Source organism: Pristis pectinata, chromosome 3, assembly GCF_009764475.1.
Source record: "Pristis pectinata isolate sPriPec2 chromosome 3, sPriPec2.1.pri, whole genome shotgun sequence".
NCBI classification, from domain to species: Eukaryota; Metazoa; Chordata; class Chondrichthyes; order Rhinopristiformes; family Pristidae; genus Pristis; species Pristis pectinata.
In genome coordinates this window covers 106,951,174-106,972,427 of record NC_067407.1, presented here as the reverse complement: position 1 = coordinate 106,972,427, position 21,254 = coordinate 106,951,174, and the positions used below count along the sequence as shown (strand labels likewise).

At 40.1% G+C, this 21,254-nt stretch overlaps 2 protein-coding genes across 3 annotated transcripts in view; one reads left to right on the top strand and one right to left on the bottom strand.

The window, feature by feature from the left end:
- The window catches only part of dtl (denticleless E3 ubiquitin protein ligase homolog (Drosophila)), a 28,592-nt gene extending 12,430 nt beyond the window's left edge, over positions 1 to 16,162 (bottom strand). Inside the window, exons 1-8 of one of the 2 annotated variants that reach the window (XM_052010889.1) lie at positions 16,074 to 16,162; positions 8,227 to 8,349; positions 7,454 to 7,552; positions 6,112 to 6,173; positions 5,891 to 6,011; positions 5,738 to 5,803; positions 2,479 to 2,594; positions 2,268 to 2,341 (exon numbers count right to left, since the gene is read on the bottom strand). In XM_052010889.1, coding sequence (XP_051866849.1) covers positions 2,268 to 2,341; positions 2,479 to 2,594; positions 5,738 to 5,803; positions 5,891 to 6,011; positions 6,112 to 6,173; positions 7,454 to 7,552; positions 8,227 to 8,349; positions 16,074 to 16,122 — 710 coding nt within the window. In that variant the 5' untranslated portion in view covers positions 16,123 to 16,162. The remainder of the gene's footprint in view (positions 1 to 2,267; positions 2,342 to 2,478; positions 2,595 to 5,737; positions 5,804 to 5,890; positions 6,012 to 6,111; positions 6,174 to 7,453; positions 7,553 to 8,226; positions 8,350 to 16,073) is intronic. The other variant, XM_052010890.1, reaches the window with a different exon arrangement.
- A 126-nt stretch (positions 16,163 to 16,288) lies between these two features.
- ints7 (integrator complex subunit 7) overlaps positions 16,289 to 21,254 on the top strand; it is a 48,618-nt gene continuing 43,652 nt past the window's right edge. The window contains exons 1-4 of the mRNA XM_052010888.1: positions 16,289 to 16,420; positions 20,129 to 20,258; positions 20,364 to 20,510; positions 21,114 to 21,251. Of these exons, the coding sequence (XP_051866848.1) occupies positions 16,327 to 16,420; positions 20,129 to 20,258; positions 20,364 to 20,510; positions 21,114 to 21,251 (509 nt within the window). The 5' untranslated portion in view covers positions 16,289 to 16,326. The remainder of the gene's footprint in view (positions 16,421 to 20,128; positions 20,259 to 20,363; positions 20,511 to 21,113; positions 21,252 to 21,254) is intronic.

Below are 21,254 nucleotides of genomic sequence, written 5' to 3'. Positions count from 1 at the left end.
TGAAGACCAGCCTCCTCACCCAGAAACACATTGCATGCTACCCTCCCACTGAAGATTCCCTTGGTATCTTCCATTTCATCTTGTTCTCATTTTCATCTCTTTGCCACTACTTCTTTCCATTCACCGATCTCGACACCCCAAACCTGTAAACCTGTTTGACCTGCATTTCATCTTGACAATAAGTGTGGATTATTATATTTAAAAAATGTAGAGCAACAAGTTTGAGAATGTTATGAAGTCCATTCATAGAAATCACAGAATGGTTACAACACAATAGAGGCCTTTGTATGTACTAGCCTAATGCAAGAGCAATCTAGCTAGTCCCCTTCCCCACCCTCTTCCTTTAGCCCTTCAAATTCTCTCCTTTACGATACTTGTTCAGCTCTTGTACAAATGCCACAATTGAATCTGCCTCTACTGTTACTGGCACTGCATTCCAGACCCAACTCATTGTGTAAACAATGTTTCTCATGACAATTTTGGTTGTTTTGTCAATCACCTTCATTCTATGCCCCCTACCGAGGAACAGTTTCTCTCCATCTACTACATATGCTATTCACTTCCAAGGAGAACAACCCAGCTTCTCCAGTCTATCCATGTAACTGAAGTTCCTTATCCTAGAAATTATTTTAGTGAACGTCTTCTGCACCTTCGCCAAACGCCTTGTATCTTTCAAAGTGTGGTGCTCGGAATTGAACGTGATACACCAGTTGTGCCTATATAAAAACACTTAAGGCTCATCATTACTTTCTTGCTCATGTTCTATCTCTATAAAGCCTAGGATCTGCATGCTTTTATAACCCCTTTCTCAAAGAACTGTGCACACACACTCTCCAATCTTTGTCCTGGTACCCAATTTAGAAATGTGCTCTCAAGTTTAATTTGCCACTTCCCATTCTTCCTACGAAAATATAATACTTCACATTTCTCAGTGTTAAATTTCATCTGTGAATTTCATTAGCTTGTCCACAACTTTGAAGAATATTACTGTTCATCTTCAAGTTTTGTGTCATCTGTAAATTTGGAAATTATGCCTTATACACCCATCAAAAATCATTCATTTATATTAGGAAAGATAGTGATACCACCACAACCCCCTGGAATAACAGCTATTTCCACACAGTCTGAAAAAAACAACCTTACATAACCACTCTGTTTCCTGTTATTTAACCAATTTTCTATTCATACTGTTCCATTCCCTTTTCAATCCATGGCAATCATTGGCCTCCAGTCTTGATTTTTTTTCTGCCTTATCAATGATGTAACTGTTGTAATAACTTCCTTGGGTTCAAATGTATTTTTAAATCCATTGCAAAGATGCTCTTGATATAAATTGCAAAGGCAGACAGGTTAGATTTGCTTCTGTTGGAATTAAGAGTGAGAGAAGAACATCACAAAATACCAGGCATCTATTAGCTTTTGGTACATCTTTTCTCTGTTGGGTATGGTACATTTTATTCCAAAATATGTGATTCAGATTTATGTTCTTCATTCTACTGTGACATGCATAAGATTTACTCTTCTCATGCACAGTGGATATATCAAGGGAAGCCACTCAAGCTTAAGCATTATTGGATTTGATTGAAACAAAAACTTGAGGGGTTTTGACAGAATGGATGTGAACAGGATGCTTCCACTTGTGGGAGGATCTAGAATATGGGCAAGGCAAAAATTTTCCTCTCAGAATGTTGTAAGCCTTTGGAACTCTTATCCTCAAAGGGCAACAAAAGCCGATGCTTTGAATACTTTTAAAGCAGAAGTAGATAGACATTTGATAAGCAAGAGGGCGACAGATTACAGGGGTAGGTGAGAATGTGGAACTCTGGTTACAATCAGATCAGCAATGCTCTTATTGAATGGTGGACTAGGTCCAAGTGGCCTATTCCTGCTCCTCATTTGAATGTATGTATGCATGTATTACCAGAAGTTTTAGGCTTGTCTTGTTCAGATTAAAAACACTATTAGCAAACCCTCAGCAGGAGAAAAATATTTTCCATTGTGGACAAGCTGTTCAGTGCAATCCTGTAAGATAAGGTAAGAAAGGAAGGATCTAGTTCCAAGTCCAGCCAAGCAAGCTAATAACCTGCATCTCAACCATCTATGGCCACATCTCCGTCATTCCTGTCGAGTTGCTCACAGACATTTTGGACAGAGGGACGGGATGGAAAATGTATAGTTGGCACTGCTGTAATGATGATGCATGGAGAGGGAAAAGAGGGGAAAAAAAAGAAAGAGCGAGAGAGAGAGCCATTCCAAGTTGCACTTACCCATCTACAGCCCCTGCAGAGATCAAGGTGTTTTCATCTCGAAAAATTACTACTGTTACGCTCTGCTGAGAATCCTAGAGAATAAGAGATAAATCAGCACATACAGCAATCCTGACAAGCGTGGCCTATGGCTGTGAAATCCAGCTGCTGGAACAGCTCAGAACAACATAATGGACAGATACAGAGAGTGAATGTTGAGAAATGGTCATACCACAGAAGGGGCAAGTCCCCGTGCAGCAGGTCGTCGTTTCTTCTGCCTTGGGGGAGTCTGTTTGGCTTGCGAGTTATGAGCACCAGTAATCTGTTTCACTTGTCTGTAAAATCCATCTAAAACAGAAAAAACATGTCCATCAGCAGCCTAACAACTCAGCACAATTTCTGTCTTCAACTTGAGGAATTCACTTTCCTAAGTGATTACTCTTTGTGCATCAATCTCGAGAGTGAATCAGCAATCTCCAAAACTCAGGTAGTTTTGGGGTGGGAGAGGGTGAAATGGTGGTCCTCACGGAGAGAACATCACTAGCAAATCAATACAGTACCTCAAGACCAGGGTTTTCACCTGTTATATTTTAACGTACCACTCAATTCATGAGATGGCATAGTGGCGCAGCCTCACAGCTCGTGATCTGTGTTCAATCCTCACTTCTGGTGCTGTCTGTGTGGAGTTTGCAAGTTCTCCTTGTGAACACATGGGTTTCCTCCCCCTGCTTTGGTTTCCTCTCACATCCTAAGGCGTGGGTTGGTAGGTTAAATGGCTGCTGTAAGTTGCCCTTTGTGTGCAAGTGAGTGGGAGAATGAGGGGAGTAGGTTGGGGAAGAAAAGAGTAGAAGAAAATGTGGGGGGAATAAAATGGGATTAATGTGGGATTGGCGTAAATGGGTGATCGATAGTGGGGTTTTGGTGGCCCAAAGGACCCACTTCCATGTTAAAACACTCTATGACTCCAATTTCACATTAACATACAATGCAAAGAACATCTTGTACATCAAGAGGACAACCCATTTATCAGGGATCCATCCTTTGTTTCAAAAAAAAGTTAAGAGAATTCTATATTACACTAGTATTAAACATCATACTTTGATTAGTGTTAGGGATAATCTCATTTGGGCACTGATGTAATGGAAATGCCAAGTCTGCCTGTTAGGTATGTAAATAAGTATGTTATTGCAGACTGACTTCAATGCCAGTTGTGTGCTGCCACTTTGTTTCCTGAAAGATATCAGTGACCTTTATAGTCACTAGTCACCTCAGTACAAGAAAGATATGGAGACCTTGGAGAGGGTGCAGAAGTTCACCAGGATGTTGTTTGGATTGGAGAATATTAGCTATTAGGAGAGGTTGGACAAATTTGGACTGATTTCTCTGGAGCGGAGGTGGCTGAGGGGGCAACCTGATAGAAGTGAATAAGATTATGGGAGGCATAGATAGGGTAGATAGCCGGAGTCTTCATCCCCCCAGGGTGGAAACGCCAAATTCTAGAGGGCATAGATTTAAGGCAAGAGGAGAAGGCTTAAAGGAGATTTGCAAGGCAAGGTTTTTTTTAAATACACAGTGGTGGGCACCTGGAAGGCACTGCCAGGTACATGGTGGGAGAAGATACAATAGCAATTTAGAGGCATTTAGACATGCACATGAACAGGCAGAAAATGGAGGGTTATAGACCACATGCAGGGAGATGGAATTAGTTTATCGGCATCATGGTCAGCACAGACATCGTGAGCTGGAGGGCCTGTTACTGCGCTGTACTGTTCTATTTTCAATTCACCAAAGAAATCAAAATCTACATCTCAAAATTGAAAGACCGTACAAGTCAAAGAACATCATACAATGTTCAGGTGACCACCTTTCCGCAACTGGGCCAGACAGTTACAAAATGCAAAAGGCTGAAGTCCAGCCTGATCCCAGGACAGCATTTGAGACCTCTCACCTCACCATGTCTGGATTCACCCAGCATGATTTATTGGAACAATTAGACCCGCTGAGTTCCTCCAGCATTTTTTGTGTTGAATCTGTTGGCAAAGCTGCTTTGGGATTGCTCATTGTTTGGCCAATTGTGGGGATAAGGTCACAAATCCAGGTCAGCAGTAACATCTGCATAACAGAAGGGTACGCGGAATGGGAAGTACAAGGGTGCCAGTAGCCAGACTGCAAGATTAAAAAAAAGGTGCTGGGGGTCCAAATTGTGCAGCACAAGAAAGATATTTTGGTGCTAGTACCTGTGCTGCCCCCTTCAAAGAGACAATTCATCTGCATTTGCCCTGAAGCTCTGGAACTTTTTGCTTAAAGCAAGTCTACATTTCATACCCTTCGCTGACAGAATTATATATAAACCAGGAGAGAGAGAGCAAATTATGAACAGTAACCTGGAAACAAGAATAGTTGACCTGACCCTAAAAACTCAGCAATACACCAGCTATGTTGAGTTTATTTGGAAATAAAAAGCATTTTGTTGTTAACTTACATCTTAAAGAGTTTTTGAAGTATCTTCTAGAAAAGTCATATTAATGCAATGCAACACAGTGTCAGTCCTAGCTTACAAACAAAAATTGTGGATGTTTTTAAGGTGAATTTTTTCACCAAGATCAGATCAAAAGGCACTCTCAGCCAGCATCAGCATCACACTTCAAGACTGTCAATACCAAAGCCAGGTGCAGACAAAAGCTCCTTCTAAGCCCACTGGTTTGACTTTCAACTTAAAAATAACATCCCTACAACATCAGGAATTCTTCCAGTTTCTCATATGGATGAAACATTTATGGCTTCTTGGGAATTTTCTGCACAAATTAGAAACCTGTTATGGCATACTTATTTCAAACCAAGTTCAGACAATCTAAATAAAGTTTAATTAAAAAAAATAACCAGTAGAGATAAAATACATCATTTATAGAATTTTGTTGAAATGGTTATCCTGAATATGCATCTTGATTAAGGAATCAAATCTGATGAATGGTAATTGTTATACAAATTACTCTTTATTTAAATTCACTACTCCATTTGTAAGTCCTCAATTCCTCCAATGATCATCCTGCACCATCACAGCCACGAGCCCTGTCCCACACCAAACAACTGGACTGCTGTGTTGGCAGTAATAACAATGATTTGATCGTGGGCACTATTTTCCAAGAAAAATGTTAGGCTGATTTTGAGGCAAATGTTTGTGTATCAGAAAATAATGAGTAATCAGTGTCCACATTTTTAAGTTTCTGTCTTGGTTTCAATATATCATGGATCGATCTGCAGAGGAGGGTATATGTTACTAATGCCCTCAGTTTCTGATCAGTTCTCTTCAGGGCCTGGGTGAGGATGCATTGCAAAATGTGACAAATGACTGGGATGCAAAAGGAAATAAAGACAAGATTAAACTCAAGAGGTAATGCAGTAACTCTGCAATAATTCCAAAATAAAGTTAGTTGAACAATTTGAATTCTTTACAAAATGTGTTCATCTCACAATTTCTGTAGAATTCATACCTTTCTTACTGCAGCGAGTATCCCAGACCATTATATTACCATCTCTTCCACCAGTACAAAATACAGCTTTAGAAAAAATAAAGAAGTAAAATTAGAACCAATTTCTCTTTATGAATAAAGCTCTACAAAGCTCAAAGAAATTGTACAGGGTACCTGTTTCCTGCTTTCCAAATGCCACGGACTTGAGGCTGCACTGGTGGCCTTTAAATGTGCCAAGAAGCTCACTCACTTTCACATCCCAGAGCTTTGCAGTTTGATCTCCTGAAGCTGTAACCTTCAAAATAAAACACATTAACAGCACAGATTTTTATCAGCACAATCATCTCATTCTGGTTTAGTTAAGAAATGTACTATCAAAAACAGGGAGTACTCACTAGTTTTGGTTCTCCTGGAACCCAAGCAAGGTCAAATACAGCATTGTTGTGAGCCAACCATCCTGAAAAAAATAGGGGGTGGGGGAGGAAAATCTAATTTAGAGATTAAAGACGAGGCTAATAAACAGACATTGTATTACCATTGGGATCTTGATGAAACAAAATTGTCCACTGAAATGATAGATAAAAATAACAATTATGTTCTTCCAAACTTAACTTCCACTTGGAGCATTTTGACGTCAATTAGGATATTGGAGTAATGTGGTGGGTGTATTTTCACTGTTTGCTATTTTGTTATAAAGAATGAGTTTGAAATAATATAATTAAACAATGAACAGCACATTTCTCATGCTGAAAACATATTAGTATAATGCCAAACAGCCTGATATAACCGTATGTCACATGTAGATATTTTACATGAAACTTCAATGAAGATACTGCAGCAAATGCTTTGAACAGAGTTTGAAGTACGTGTAAGAATGCAACAGGTTATGCACCATCACAAAGTACTCAATCTGAATCAGCTAATTGGGCAAAATGGGAAGAAAAACAGTTTTGACACCAAGTGAGCTCTCAAAGACAAGGCTAATGTGATGGATTAAACTACTCCACTTAATTGGACATGCAAGAAAAAGTCTGCAGGTAGCAATGTAAATTAAGATTTTATTGTTTATAATAATTGGGAATTAAGACTTTAAGCTTCTAGATGTTTTGTTTTCATAAGCAGACAATATATATCTTGATAGATATTTTTCAAAAAACAGTAGGTTATCCAGCTTTCTTTGAGTTAGGTCTGTTCTAGAATTTAACACACAATCAGGATATTCTAGAATAAATATCATTCAGAATTATCTATAATGCTGTAGTCACAGATGAACTACGCAAGGCACTGGCCCAATGAGTTGAGACCTTTTTCTCCCCCGATTCCTAAACTTTATGTCCTTAAAGGGTCCATGATATTCCTACCAGCATGGCAATTAGTTCTTGCATGCATAGCTAATCCATCTACTTTAACTGTAAATTACATCTAGACTTAACTGTGAACTGGGAGCAGTGCCAGGGTAGAAGAACTGAGAGAAAATGCTCTCCTTCGTATACAGGAGAACAATAAAAGAATGAGTGAGAACCTGGACAATGTTTACGATGGATAGAATGACAATGCATCTCATGTGCTCTTGGTTACCTCCTTACCAAATGTTATAAATAAAGTATTATAAAGTGTTTATAAATCATTAGATTTTTTTTTAAAAAGTGGAATGTTTAGTTTCTTAACATGACAAATATTTAGATACATCTCCTTCAAAAATGTGAAAGCAATCAAGGAAGCAAAATCTTGGCACACCTCGAAAAATTGGATCCTTCTTGTTATGGCATTCAGTGTTGTATAACCTGACCATACCTTCTTCATTTACAACTGCAAGGACCCAGTGTAACTGCTCTGCTGTAAAGAAATAAAGGTTTCAGGATAAAGTACTCAAGATATTAGCAATATCAATTTTTGTTTTACATAAAAAGCAAACCTAAACTGTATAAAAAAAACAGGGAGGCATCTTCCAATTTTGTACCAATAGAAATTAGGATTTCATTTTGCCTCCTTGGTGGGGCTGCCTTTGCACAATTTTAACAAAGTTCTTCTGGTTGGATGGTAGATATAAACTCCAATGTTAACCAAATAATTTCTCAAAAGTGTGGACCGTCAGTTGCATGCCTGAGCATTACAATTGAAAAATTGAAGTATCAAATAATGCCACAATTTCTCATTACTCATTGAATCTCCAACTGGTCCACAAATTAAACTCCTCAGTGTAACTATAGGAAGTTATGTACTTAATTTTAAAACATATCAGTTATTCAAATTATGTATTCGTTATTCCCCTCAATATATTAAGCAACATCTGATGCACTGGTTGTTTGTTTTGGATAATCAGGCTATAACATGTGTGGTAATCAAACTTACAGCTTTGCACTTCAATAATTGTAAATTGTATTGAGATTCTAACTAATGCTTTGCAACCTCTGAGTGAGATGTATTTGACAGAAGCAATTTTATCAATGACATGCCATAAGAATATACATAGTCAATGTTCACTACAAGCATAGGGTTGTCCAATTTACCTGTGGACCACGAACAGCCAAAAGGAGGAACTGGTGCTCCAAGGTCACTGGATGAAGTGTGTTCATCCTGTCGGTTGCACTGGTAATATTGCAGCAAAGTGTCTAAGGGGTAGCTGCGGGGCTCTAATGGGGAAAATAAAAATAACATTGAAACTGATGAAGTAACAACAATAAGTAATGTTTGAGTAATCTATTATTTTACAAAGTTTACATCAGAAATTAAGCACCAAGAAAGCATGATCCAAAAGGACACGTGGAAAAAATTTCCAAGCTGTTGAGTATTATTTTTGTTTGACCACACTCCTTCAGTGTGGCAGTGAAATAGTTATTATTCATAAGTGAGCCCAGATACCTCACTATAGGCCCCACAGATGGGTTTAGGAAAATTGTTAGAGGTCAAATTAAGACCTGTGTATCTCAGTGCATAGTATCCAAAACAACCAAAGTCGATGGACAAACAGTGCAAACAGACACAAGTTGTGATCTGATTACCATTACAGAGGCAATAGGTACAAGGAAGTCGAAGCTGGGAACTCAATATTCGGAGATATTTGACCTTTGAGAAGGACAGGAAGGAAAGAAAAGGTTCTACTAATAGGGGATGAAATAAATCCAGCTGTGAAAGATGCACAGATACTCCGACACACATGTGTGCACACACACGAGAAGGTGCAGAATCCCTTAGAGTGGATGTAAAACAAAAGCAAGGGAAAGAAGACAGAAGTAGGAGTTGTGAACAGGGCCCCAGACATAGAACAGTACAGCACAGGAACAAGCCCTTCAGCCCACGATGTCTGTGCCAAACACGCCAATTTAAAATAATCCCATTTGCCTGTAATATGGTCCATATCCCTTGCCTGTTCATGTGCCTGTCTAAGTGCCTCTTAAATGTTACTTACGTATCTGCTACCACCACCTCCCCTGGTAGCACATTCCAGGCACCTACCCCTCTGTGTAAAGAAAATCTTGCCTCAAATCTCCTTTAAACTTTCCCCATCTTATCTTAAATCTATGCCCTCTAGTATTTGACATTTCCACCCTGAGAAAGAGACCATCTACCCCATCTATGCCTTTCATGATTTTATGAACTTCTAACAGGTCACCCCTCTGTCTCTGACATTCCAGAGAGATACTCCAGAGAAAACAAGGGGAGCTTTGCCTAAGGTCCCCTTATAGCTACTACTCTCTAATCCAGGCAACGTCCTGGTGAACCTCTTTTGCACCTTCTCCAAAGCCTCCACATCTTCCCTGTAATGCAGCAACCAGAATGGCCTACAATGCTCTAAATGTAGCCTAATTAGTTATATTTTGCTGAAACATGATTTCCCAACTTTTATACTCAATACTGCAACCAATAGATGCAAGTATACATGTGGAACCATCGATCATAGACCTCCAGTCAGAATAACACCCGTCCACCACAACGCTGTCTTCTATAGCTAAGTCAATTTTGAATCTAATCTATCGAGCCTCTGTTGATACTATGTGCCTTTATCTTCTGGATCACGCTACTATGAGGGTCCTTGTTGAATGCTTTCCCAAAGTCAATGTAGACAACATCCACTACCCTAATCTTCATCACTTCCTCAAATCTCAATCAAGTTTGTAAGACAAGACCTCACACAATAGTCACACTGTAGGAAAGAGTAGAATTAAAAAAAAATTGGCGAGTAGTGCATTAATCAAAGGTGACTCCAATCTTCAAGTGGATTGGATTCATAAAATTGGAAATGGGAGCCATAAAAAAAAAATGAAATCAGGGCCCAGCTTGAGTCAGAAACTTGGATCTGAAATAATTGCGTTACACTTAAGGGAACTAGAAAGGAAGGAGGAAAGAGTTGGTCAAAGTGGACTGGAAAATAGCTTAGCAGGTAAGACAACAGACAAGTACGAGCAGACATTCAAGGATATAATTCATACTGCCAACAAAATTATATCACAATGAGGATGAAAGATTCTAAAGTGGCGGGGGGTGGGGAACAAATAGACTAGGAGGAAAGTGAGCAAAGGATAGCCAAGTTAGGAAGTTAAAGAGGACATTCTGTTCAATGAGAAAACACGCAAGGTGGCAAATGGTAGGTGTTAGGCCCGAAGATTGGGATAAATTTGGAATTAAGCATAGGGGGACTTAAATTGAGAGAACCAACTAGTGTGAAATAAAAAGTGACAATAGAAGTTTCTTAAAGAGAGAAGTCAGGATGAACACAGGCTTCCTAGAAACTAAGTTTAGAAAATAGTTATGAAAATGGCAGGAGTTAAAGAATGATGCAAAATATCAGTTTAAGGTAGAAGATACAACAAAAAAAATAAAAGGCAGGAATTAAATACATCACCTTGTTAGAGAACTAGTACTAATGGGACTAAAGGCAAATAAGTCACTTGACCTGATGGCTTGCATCCTGGGATCTCAAAAGAAGTGCTACAGATTTAGCAGATACATCAGTTACAAGTCTTCTGAAATCCTTAGATTCTAGCAAAATACTGAAGAATACTGAAGGAAACCACCAGTTGAAGCCTTATTCAAAAAGAGCATGGGAGGCAAAAGGTGTGCAATATAAATGCAAGTTTACCTGACATCTATTAGTGGAAAAAAGTTAAGTTCAATTATTAAGGAGCAGAACATCTGGAAAGTCATAATCTAATCAAACAGAATCATCATGGCTTCATGAAGGAGAAATCATGTCTGACAAATTTGAGCTCTTTAAAAGGAAATACTTGTCAGAGTGATTGAAAGGGAACCTATAGATGTAAAATATACAAAGTTCCAAAAGGCATTCCAGAAGATGCTGCATAAAAGGTTGCTTTGCAAGACTAGAGTTCATGGTTTCATATATAATATATGATTATGGTTAAAGTATTGATTAACCAGCAGGAAGAGAGTGGTGGAAAAAGGGGTCATTTTTAGAGTGGTAAACTAACTAGTGGGGTGCTGCAGGGATCAGTGTTGGGACCACAGCTATATGTTATTAGAACTAGCTGAGTCTCTGTAACACCACTTAAACTGAAATTCTCCGCTTGCCATCCTGATATTTAAACCATGTCCCCTGTGATTAAACTAGCTACCTGGACTGCTCCTCCAGTAATTTAACTACTATAGCACTACCACACGTTGGTGTCAACAATTGAATAGAGTCAAATTTAGAATCTTCCATACAATTCTCTTGGCTATCAGGTCAAATAGCATCCGTGAACCTTTTTGAATCACTCATGTACCCTGTGAAATAATTTGTGAAACCATACATCTCAGCAATCTGTGATATCCCATTTGTTTATCTTAAACCTGTTTGGTGGTCCCAGCACAGGAATTCATGTAATTTGAACCTCCTCTTTAGTGTACTCATCATTTCAATCGCCTTTCTTCCAATCTCCCTTACAAATTCAGCTGAATCAGACATGTCCCCAAGTCTTTTATGCATCAACAATTCTGCAGAAGTATATTCTGCTATGGAGTGTGCATTAATAGTTAACTCAAAAACAAAATCTGCAAGTCAATATATCATTGTATGACCAGATCCACCCTGCAGAACTCATTTCTTTGGTACATCTTTAACTATACATTCAACCACCTAACTTCTCAATTTTAGATTGGATAATAAGGTGTAAAGTGATGTTTGTTCCCATTTGGTTTCACAACTGTTCAAAATTGAAATGACTGAAATTGCAGATTGTTATTTAATACAATCTCCTCAGTAAAATCATATCACAAAAAAAACGTTTCTTTTTCTCTTCCAGATCCTGGTCTACATCAGTCTAATAGACAAAGCTACAGGCTGCTGCTTTCATGGTAACAATGTTTAAATGCTCTGTGTGAAGTTCTTCCATTATTCTGCTTTATATTTGCGTTCAAGGCTCCTTGATGCCACATTAAATAAACATTTTCTTGACATGAAGAGTAGGCACTCTCATCTCAGCTCTGAAATTCAGATCTCTGGTCCAAGTTCAGACAAAGGCAATGAGTGGTTCTAGTTAAACCCAAACTGGTTATTGGTGAAAAGTGCTGCTTGACAGCATTGTCAATGACAGCTTCCAATATTTTGTTGATGATTGAGAGTAGACTGAGCAGTAGTTAGCATAATTGGATTTGTCCTATTTATGGACACAACATACTTGGATAATTCTTCTACGTTGGCAGGTAGGTGCCTCTGCTGTAACTGTACTAAAACAGCTTGGCTGGAAGCACAAATAGATCTGGAGTAAAGGTGTTCGGTACTACAGGTGGGATGGCGTGTGGTCCCACAGCCTTTGCTCTATGCATTGCTCTCAATCCCTTTTTAATATCACAGAGTGAACTGAGTTTGCTAAAGAGTGCCTTCTGTAATGTTCTTAGTGCCTCTTCCTCCTGTTAGTCACTTAATTGCTCCTGATTACTCACGTCTCGATATGATAGGATTGCAGGGCTTTGACCCAAGCAGCTGTTATGCCGATAATTGAATTTTGTATTACTTTTTTTTTTGAAATTGCTACATTTTCCACATATTGGTTAATACTCACTCTCCATCCTGGTTCTCATCAACTTCTATATTGTACAAACCTCTCTTTTGTGGCTTTCTGTTAGCAAAGTCATTTTACTATTTGACTCTCATTAATTTGGCTTGCAATTGAGGTTGTGTGCCTTGTTGCAGTTGCATCATTTATCTGCTCTGAACTAGTATACCTGTGGTGGATGACCTCCACTATATTGGTAGCAGCTTTTCTTGCACATCTCACCTTTTGTGGGACATAGGATTTTTTATTTTTTTTTAAAGAAGTGCTCACATGAACCTGGCTAAGTTTTGGAAATCTCATCTTTGCTACTGTCATTTACCCAAATACCAGAGTAACACTGATATTATGGACCAGGCAAAATGCAGTTTTTGGAAGCCATTTGTATCGATGGGATTATTTTACATGCATGGTCATGTGTTAAATCTTGTGCACTTAATAATTTCAGTTGAATTTTCTCAACTGCTGAACTGATCAATGATATCCCTTGCAGTGAAAAACACAATAACACTGGGCAGGTAGCATCCGTGGAGAAAAGCAGGCGGTCAACATTTCAGGTCAGGACCCTTCTTCAGGACTGAGGATAGGAAAAAGGGGGAAGCCCAGTATATAGGAGGGAAAAGCAGAGCAATGATAGGTGGACAGAAGAGGGAAGGCAGGGTGGGCACAAGGCGGTGATAGATAGATGCAGGTAAGAGATAGTCATAGGTGGGTGTGGGAGAGGAAGGGAGAGCAGATTCACCAGGGGATGGGTCAATAGGTAAGGAGATTGAGGAAAAATAGGGTTGAAAAAAAAAGAGAGACTAGGAATGGGAAGAGGAGAAGAAGCATGGGGCGGGAGAGTTGTGGAGAAGGTGGGTGGGGATTACCTAAAATGGGAGAATTCAATGTTCATGCCGTCAGGCTGCAAGGTTCCCAGACAGAAAATGAGGTGCTGTTCCTCCAGTTTGCAGTTGGAATTCTCCTGGCAGTGGAGGAGGACGAGGACTGACACATCAGTGATAGTGTGGGAGGGGGAGTTGAAGTGACTGGTAACAGGGAGATGCAGATCGCGATTATGGACAGAGTGCAGGTGTTCTGTGAAACGGTCACCTAGGCTGCGATTGGTCTCACCAACGTAGAGGAGGCCACACTTGGAGCACCGAATGCAGTAGATGATGTTAAGGGAGGTGCTCCAAGTGTGGCCTCCTCTACATTGGTGAGACCAAATGCAGACTAGGTGACCGTTTCACAGAACACCTGCACTCTGTCCATAACCGCGATCTGCATCTCCCCGTTGCCAATCATTTCAACTCCCCCTCCCAAAATTTCACTGATGTGTCAGTCCTCGACCTCCTCCACTGCCAGGAGAATTCCAAGCGCAAACTGGAGGAACAGCACCTCATTTTCCATCTGGGAACCTTGCAGCCTGACAGCATGAACATTGAATTCTCCCACTTTAGGCAATTTCCACCCCCCCCACTTCTTCTCTTCTTCCCCTTCCTAGCCTCTTTTTATTCCAACCTTTTTTCCCCTCTCTCTCTCCATACCTTTGACCCATCCCCCCGGTAGATCTGCTCTCCCCTCCTCCCTTGCACCTGCCTATCACTATCTCTTACCTGCATCTACCTATCACCACCTTGTGCCCACCCCGCCTCCCCTCTTCTGTCCACCTATCACTGCTCTGCTTTTGCGTCCTAAATATTGGGCTTCCCCCTTTTCCTATCTTCAGTCCTGAAGAAGGGTCTTGACCCGAAACGTTGACCGCCTGCTTTTCTTCACGGATGCTGCCAGGCCTGCTGAGTTCCTCCAGCGTCATCGTGTTTTTCATCTAGATGCCAGCATCTGCAGTCCTTTGTCTATCCCTTGCAGTGCTGGATTCAAGAAGGCACCAAAATTACGCACAGTTTTAAGACAGACTCTTGAACACAACTACACAATCACTAAAGGTCTCACTTGACCTTCTGGTTTCTGAATTTGTAACTTTCGAACAGGTATACTCTCACCTTAAATATTATTTTTCCCCTGTTGATCATCCCCACCCGTTCTACACAAGAAATGAAGAGTTCACGGGCTTTATCAGAAACGCCAAGTTTCCCGACATAACACGATTATGTCTGAGCTGCCATCTCGCATGGCTCTCACGTTAACTGTTATTAGGCTTAATTTAAAAAACCATTTACACTTCTTTATGTCTCTTGTGTTCAAGTGGTACACAATGAAGTCACGCTAATCGGGAGTTTTCAGACTCACATTACTACTTTAGGAATACAGTTGATCGATGTCTTAGGTAAACGTAGCATCAAGCTGCTTCTGCTCTGTCCTCGCCGCCTGTTAGGTTCCTAGCCTCTACTGAAGAAAGGTGAAGGGTGCACAGAATAATGCACAAGAAACAACTCGAAAAGGCGCGTCTGATGTATTTGAGCTTCTTCTCAGATTACATACAATGAGACATGCATAATCTAACACATCCATGACATCAAGCACGGGTCACTAGATTGTAATCATTAAAAGTGGCCCGAATTTTTTTCTCCTTAGCTTTGAACCAAGTTTAACATGCTTCCTGCCTCTCTGCTAGGCAGTGATGATGCGGGACCTTGCTGATTTTTTTGTGTCTCAATTCCATTTCACACAAGATGGTGAGAACACAATCCACCAGAGAGCAATTTTAATTGCACGTTAGATTTGCTGGATCAAATGGCATCTTAATTTGATTTTCTCTTTACACTATTTTCATCATGCACAAAGGCCAACAACTTGAAATAAACTCACTTAATCTGAATGTAGATGTAGAGAGCAGATGATTGCAACACTGCGTTGTTGTAAGAATTCTGGTCTTGTGAGCAATCCCAATTTCTATGGAGTCTCCACATAGACATTCCTCTCTCTATTACTTACTTTTTAAATATTATATTTTCGTTTGTAAGCAGGAGTCATCTATAGCCTTGATCAAACTCGTTCAACCATCCCTACCCCCACTGGAAATACTCAATCCCGATTTCCAGTTCACTAAACTCAATAGCTTCATCAACTCGTTTGTGGCTGAGATTCAGCATCGAAGAGCAGAAAATGTCCTGGTTTAAAGCCATATCGTTAATACAATTAACATGGAATTGCTTAAAGTTAATTTTGCAGTGAAACACGCAAGTCACCCTGAACTGTACTACAGCATATTTCAAATGATCAGGATTAGGGTTATACCTATAAATGCAATCGACCGATGAAACATGAAAATATTCGTAGACATTAAATGAAACCAATAGACTTAAAGCGATACTGGAATGATTGTTTAATAAACACGCGTAGATCCACAAAAAGTTATCAGCAGGCAACTTTTAAAAATGTTAGATGCTTCTTGAAAGAATAAGTTAATAACATCCTCTCACCCCTCTTTTTGCTGCAAACTCTGCTACTCAACACAGTACGGAACAGCATCCTTGAAGTCAACACTGCAGGAACCCTGGCTGCTACAGACTCCCGCTCGTTTCTCTCCACGACCAACCTCCCGCCAAATCGACGTCACGTCCCGTGATTGGTCCGGGCCGCTGGGCTGGCAGCGGCCGCGCCGTCACTTCCCGTTCGAGAGGCATCACTGGGAAGAAGGCGGTTGGTTGGTGGGGAGGGAAGGTTTCTACAGCCATGGCGTTAACCGTAGCCAGGCCGTTCCTGTCCGAGGGAGGTTACGGCGAGCAGGACATGGACGCCAACTCTGCGCTGATGGAGCTAGATAAAGGTATGAGATCCTGGGAAGTGCTGGCCAGTGTCTGCCTGGCGCCAGCACCCATTAGCACGGCGGGAGGGGTGTTGTAGTGCGGCGGGCTGTTGCAGGTCAAAGAGTCTGCCTTTTGATTTGACAGAAGTGGAGTTTTGATCTCGTTTTTCCATCCGCACTCTCCACTTTTTGTGGAGAGCCCTGTCGTTGGCGATAAGCTCTTCCCCCTAAACGAGGGGGTAATTCTTCTTCCCCCAATTCCAGGCTAATTGTGACTCGTCACTGTTTGTTTCAAACCACGAAAACAAGTTATTAGCCACCATCTCGATTATTGTGTGGCACAGCTATTTTCAAACAAAAATAACTCGGATTTTATAATCCTATGAGACTTCTGAAGTTCTTCAAAGTAGCTGATCTTGTCAAATCTGTCATGGTAAAGTTATTAATTTTGTAATCAAGTTTCTAATGTGGACTTGACTATTGTCACCACGATGATTCAATTAGTTTGGTTGGAATTACACTGCTCGTGATTGTCAGTGATGCTCTGAACTGTGATTTGCAAACAAAGAATGTTAAATGTTCTGTATAACAACAAAAACGCAGCAGTTCATTTCAGAATCAGGTTTATTATCACTAACATATGTAATGAAATTTGTTGTTTTGTGGCAGCAGTATAGTGCAAAACATAAAGACATAAAAAAACTACTGAGTTACAAAACTAAATAGTGCAAAAAAAGAATAATGAGGTAGTGTTCATGGACCGTTCAGAAATCTGATGGCAGAGGGGAAGAAGCTGTTCCTGAAATGTTGAGTGTGGATCTTCAGGCTCCTTTACCTCCTCCCCTATGGTAGTAACGTGAAGAGGGCATGACCCAGGTGGTGAAGGTCCTTAATAATAGATGCTGCCACCTTGAGGCACCACCTCTTGAAAATGGCCTCAGTGGTGGGGAGGGTTGTGTCCGTGATGGAGCTGGCTGAGTCTACAATCCTCTGCAGACTTTCGATCCTGCACATTGGAGCCTCCATACCAGGTGGTGATGCAACCAGCCAGAATGCTCTCTGCTGTACATCTGTAGAAATTTGCAAGAGTCTTTGGTGACATACCAAATTTCCTCAAACTCCTAATGAAGTAGAGCCGCTGGTGTGCCTTCTTCATGATTGCATCAATGTGTTGGGCCCAAGATAGATCCTCTGAGATGTTGACACCCAGGAGCTTGAAGCTGCATGCATTCCATAATACAATTTCTAGTGTCAAGGACAACAGTGACGATTTATAAGGGCCTTGAATTAAATGAACAAATAAAATACAATTCGTAATTTACCAGTACTTAACCATGCCATACTTGGCACATAAAAAGCTTTTCCTAAATGAAGACTTTATCACCTGCATGGTACCTCCTCCTTTCTGGGCTCTGTTTTTTGTTCTGTTCATAGGTTTTTTTTATTAACTTATGAATTATGAGTGCTGTTAGGACAGCACATATTATCTATCTCTAATGACTGTTCAGAAGGTAGTGGTGAGCTGTCTGCTTGAATTGCTGCAGTCCTTCTGGTAAAGGTGTTCCCTCAATCCTGTTCATTAGGGAGATTCATGATTTAGATCTCGTGATGAAGGAACGGCAATATATTTTCATGGTGTATGACTTGGTAGGAAATCTGCAGCTGATGTTAATTTCCATGTGCTCACTGCCTTAATGCCCAAAGGCAGAGACTGCGAGCTTGGGAGGTGCTGCCAAAGAAGCATTGTGGAATAGCTGTAGTGCATTTTGTTGGTGGTACACTCTGCAGCTGTGGTGTGCCTATGCTGTAGGGAGTGAGTAATCATGGAGGTGAATGGAGTGCCAGTCTGGTAGGCTGCTTTGTCTTGGATGGTATTGAGCTTGTATTGTTGGAGCCAAACTCATTCAGGCGCACAACTAATTTGTACTTTGTAAATAATGGAAAGGCTCTGGGAAGTTGGGAGATAAGAGGTCCAGTATCCTGTTCTGATTTGTCTTGTAGCTCTGTGATTAGTTCAATTAAGTTTCAGGTCAATGATAACCATCAGGGCATGAATGGTAATTTGACAGCTAATAGCCGATGTAGAATCCAAGAACATCCCAGTCTTCAGTGATGACAGAGGCCAGAACATGAGTGTCAAAGGTAAGGCTGAAGTAATTGTATTCTGCCGGAACTGCTGAATTGGATGTTCACCAATGATCATTGAATGCAAAAAGTAGGTGGTTAGATTCATTTTGTTGGAGATGGTTATTGCCTGGGATTAGTGGGCAGGAATGTTATTTGCTTCCATGAATCCATGCCTGAATATTGTCTAGGTCTTGCTGCATACAAGCATGGATTGCTTTAATTTCGAAGGAATTGCAAAAGCAAGCGATCAAGGGCTGGCGTCCAGATTTCTGTTCCTATGACAGATGGAAGACCATTGATGAAATAGTTGAAGTGTTTGGGTGATAACAGTGCCCTGAGGAGCTCATATAGTGTGCTTGTGCTGAGATGGTTGACCTCCAACAACCACAACAATCTTCTTTGTGTAAGGTGAAGGTCTAACCAGTGGAATTTTCCCCCTTGATTCCTTTTGTTCTGTTCTTCCCTCTCCAATCCACAGAGCCACTCTTCTTTCTTTGTCACTGCCTATTTCAGATGTGCTGAACTCCTCTCTTGCATTTCAAGAAAATATTCTTCTCTTTTATCTATTCTCAGTTTCTTCTGAATTATCATTTGATTTACAAAACTTCTTTCCTTGAGCCAATTCATGGAAGAAATTATTGGAATGATATTCTGTGTCATTATTGACTCTTCACTTAAATTGCTGCTTTATTTGGGGTTTCCACATGCTTGTGAATGAAAATTTGCATCAACAGCGAGATTTAGGAGTACGTTCACAAAAACTGGGAAGGAGCCAGAGAATGATTGACAAATTGGATGAAGGATAACAATGTATAGGGATGAGGTTTTGCAATGTGCATCTAATAAATTGTTTCATTGCAAGTGTCTGTCTATGGTCCAACATTTGCCATCTGAGAAACTTGCATATTAAAATTACAGTTTAATACATGCTGTATAAATTTAAAACAGCAGAGCTTTATTGTTGAAATTGTATATGAAATGTGCATTACAATAAAGTCAGCAAATATATTGGACAAAATAGATTGAAGCAACAGATTTTGACATTTCTTGAAGAATGATGCTCAGAATCAGCAGCCAGAAGCACAGGTTAATACTGTTTTCAAATAGAAGCCACAATGGTAGGTCACAATCAATGTTACAAACAGATCCCATGACTAGTAGGAGCCCAATGAGTCCAAGCGGGTTCTCGCAGCAATTGCATCAATCTCATTTCCCCCGCTTATTTCCCTCTAACCTATTCTCTGTCACATACCCAGTAATTCCTTCGTGATTCCCCTACCACCCACCAATATTGGGAGCACTGCCAATTAATCTAACAACTAGCACGTTTTTGATATATGGAAGGGAGCCCATGTGATTACAGGGAAAATGTGCAAGCTCCACACTGGCAGCTCATGGATCAGAATCAAACCTGATTCACTGGAGCTGTGAAACAACTGCACTACCTGCAGTGCCGTCTATTAGGATTCCTCAGGAAGATCCAGAAGTGTGTTGTTGAACAACACAATACAAAGAAATTTTGAATCCAACCTTACATTAACCTTAAAATTTGAAGCAGAAAAATGATGTTGCAATGTAATGTTTTTTATCCTTCCTCTTAAGGGCTGAGGTCAGGAAAACTCGGTGAACAGTGTGAGGCAGTTGTTCGTTTTCCTCGGCTGTTCCAGAAGTATCCGTTTCCAATTCTTATAAATTCTGCTTTTTTGAAACTTGCGGACATCTTCAGAGTTGGGTAAATATTACAATCACTTGAAAGGATAATGCCGGGCACTATCTTTAACATTTTAATTTGGGGATTAAGAAGAGTTTTATTAACTTAGCCACTTTCAATCTTTAGAAACAACTTTTTGAGATTGTGTGTACTGAAGGTGACTCAGCAGAGTGAAAAGCACTTGGAGAAAATCTTAAATGTTGATGAGTTTGTGAAAAGGGTCTTCTCAGTTATCCATAGCAATGATCCAGTGGCCAGAGCCATCACTCTCAGGTAAGCAAAACTTCGGTGAAGTTGTGCCTTTGAGGCACTTGTATTGTTATGGATAATTAGTCAAAATAAGCCTGTCAAACTAACGTAAGACATTAAGTAACTGCATTATAATCATGCTGACCTCTGTGTAATTTATATTCCTGCTGAGTACGTTATGTTTCAGAAGGAGTATGATATATTTGTCATTGGGTTTCCAAGTAATAACTGTAAATTAATTCTGTATAAACTTGTACTAGCGTGCACTAATGTAAGAAAAATATTGGCGTCAAACAGAATAAAATGGGTTTTTAAAGGGGCTGTTGTAAAGTGATTTCGTTTTTTCAGTGTGTGCCTAGCAAGTTTTACCATTACAATACATCTCATCTACACCATTTGATCAATATTTGCTCTAGTTAAGTCATGCCTGATGTAAATTATGCATGGAGCTTTCATTTTCAAATGCAATCTGCTTTGAATTTAATTCAGTTCTCATGATAAATTCCTGGTTTATCAACATACACAGTGGCTGCTATTTATTTTTGTATATGAACACTTCTATTTTTTATCAATCATTATGTATCTAGTCAGTGAAAATACAATTCACGGGATTGTTTCCTTTTGCAGAATGCTGGGAAGTATGGCTTCTATTATTCCTGACAGAAAAAATGCTCATCACAGTATTCGGCAAAGTTTAGATTCGCATGATAATATTGAAGTAGAAGCTGCCATATTTGCTGCTGCTCATTTTTCTGCACAATCCAAGTG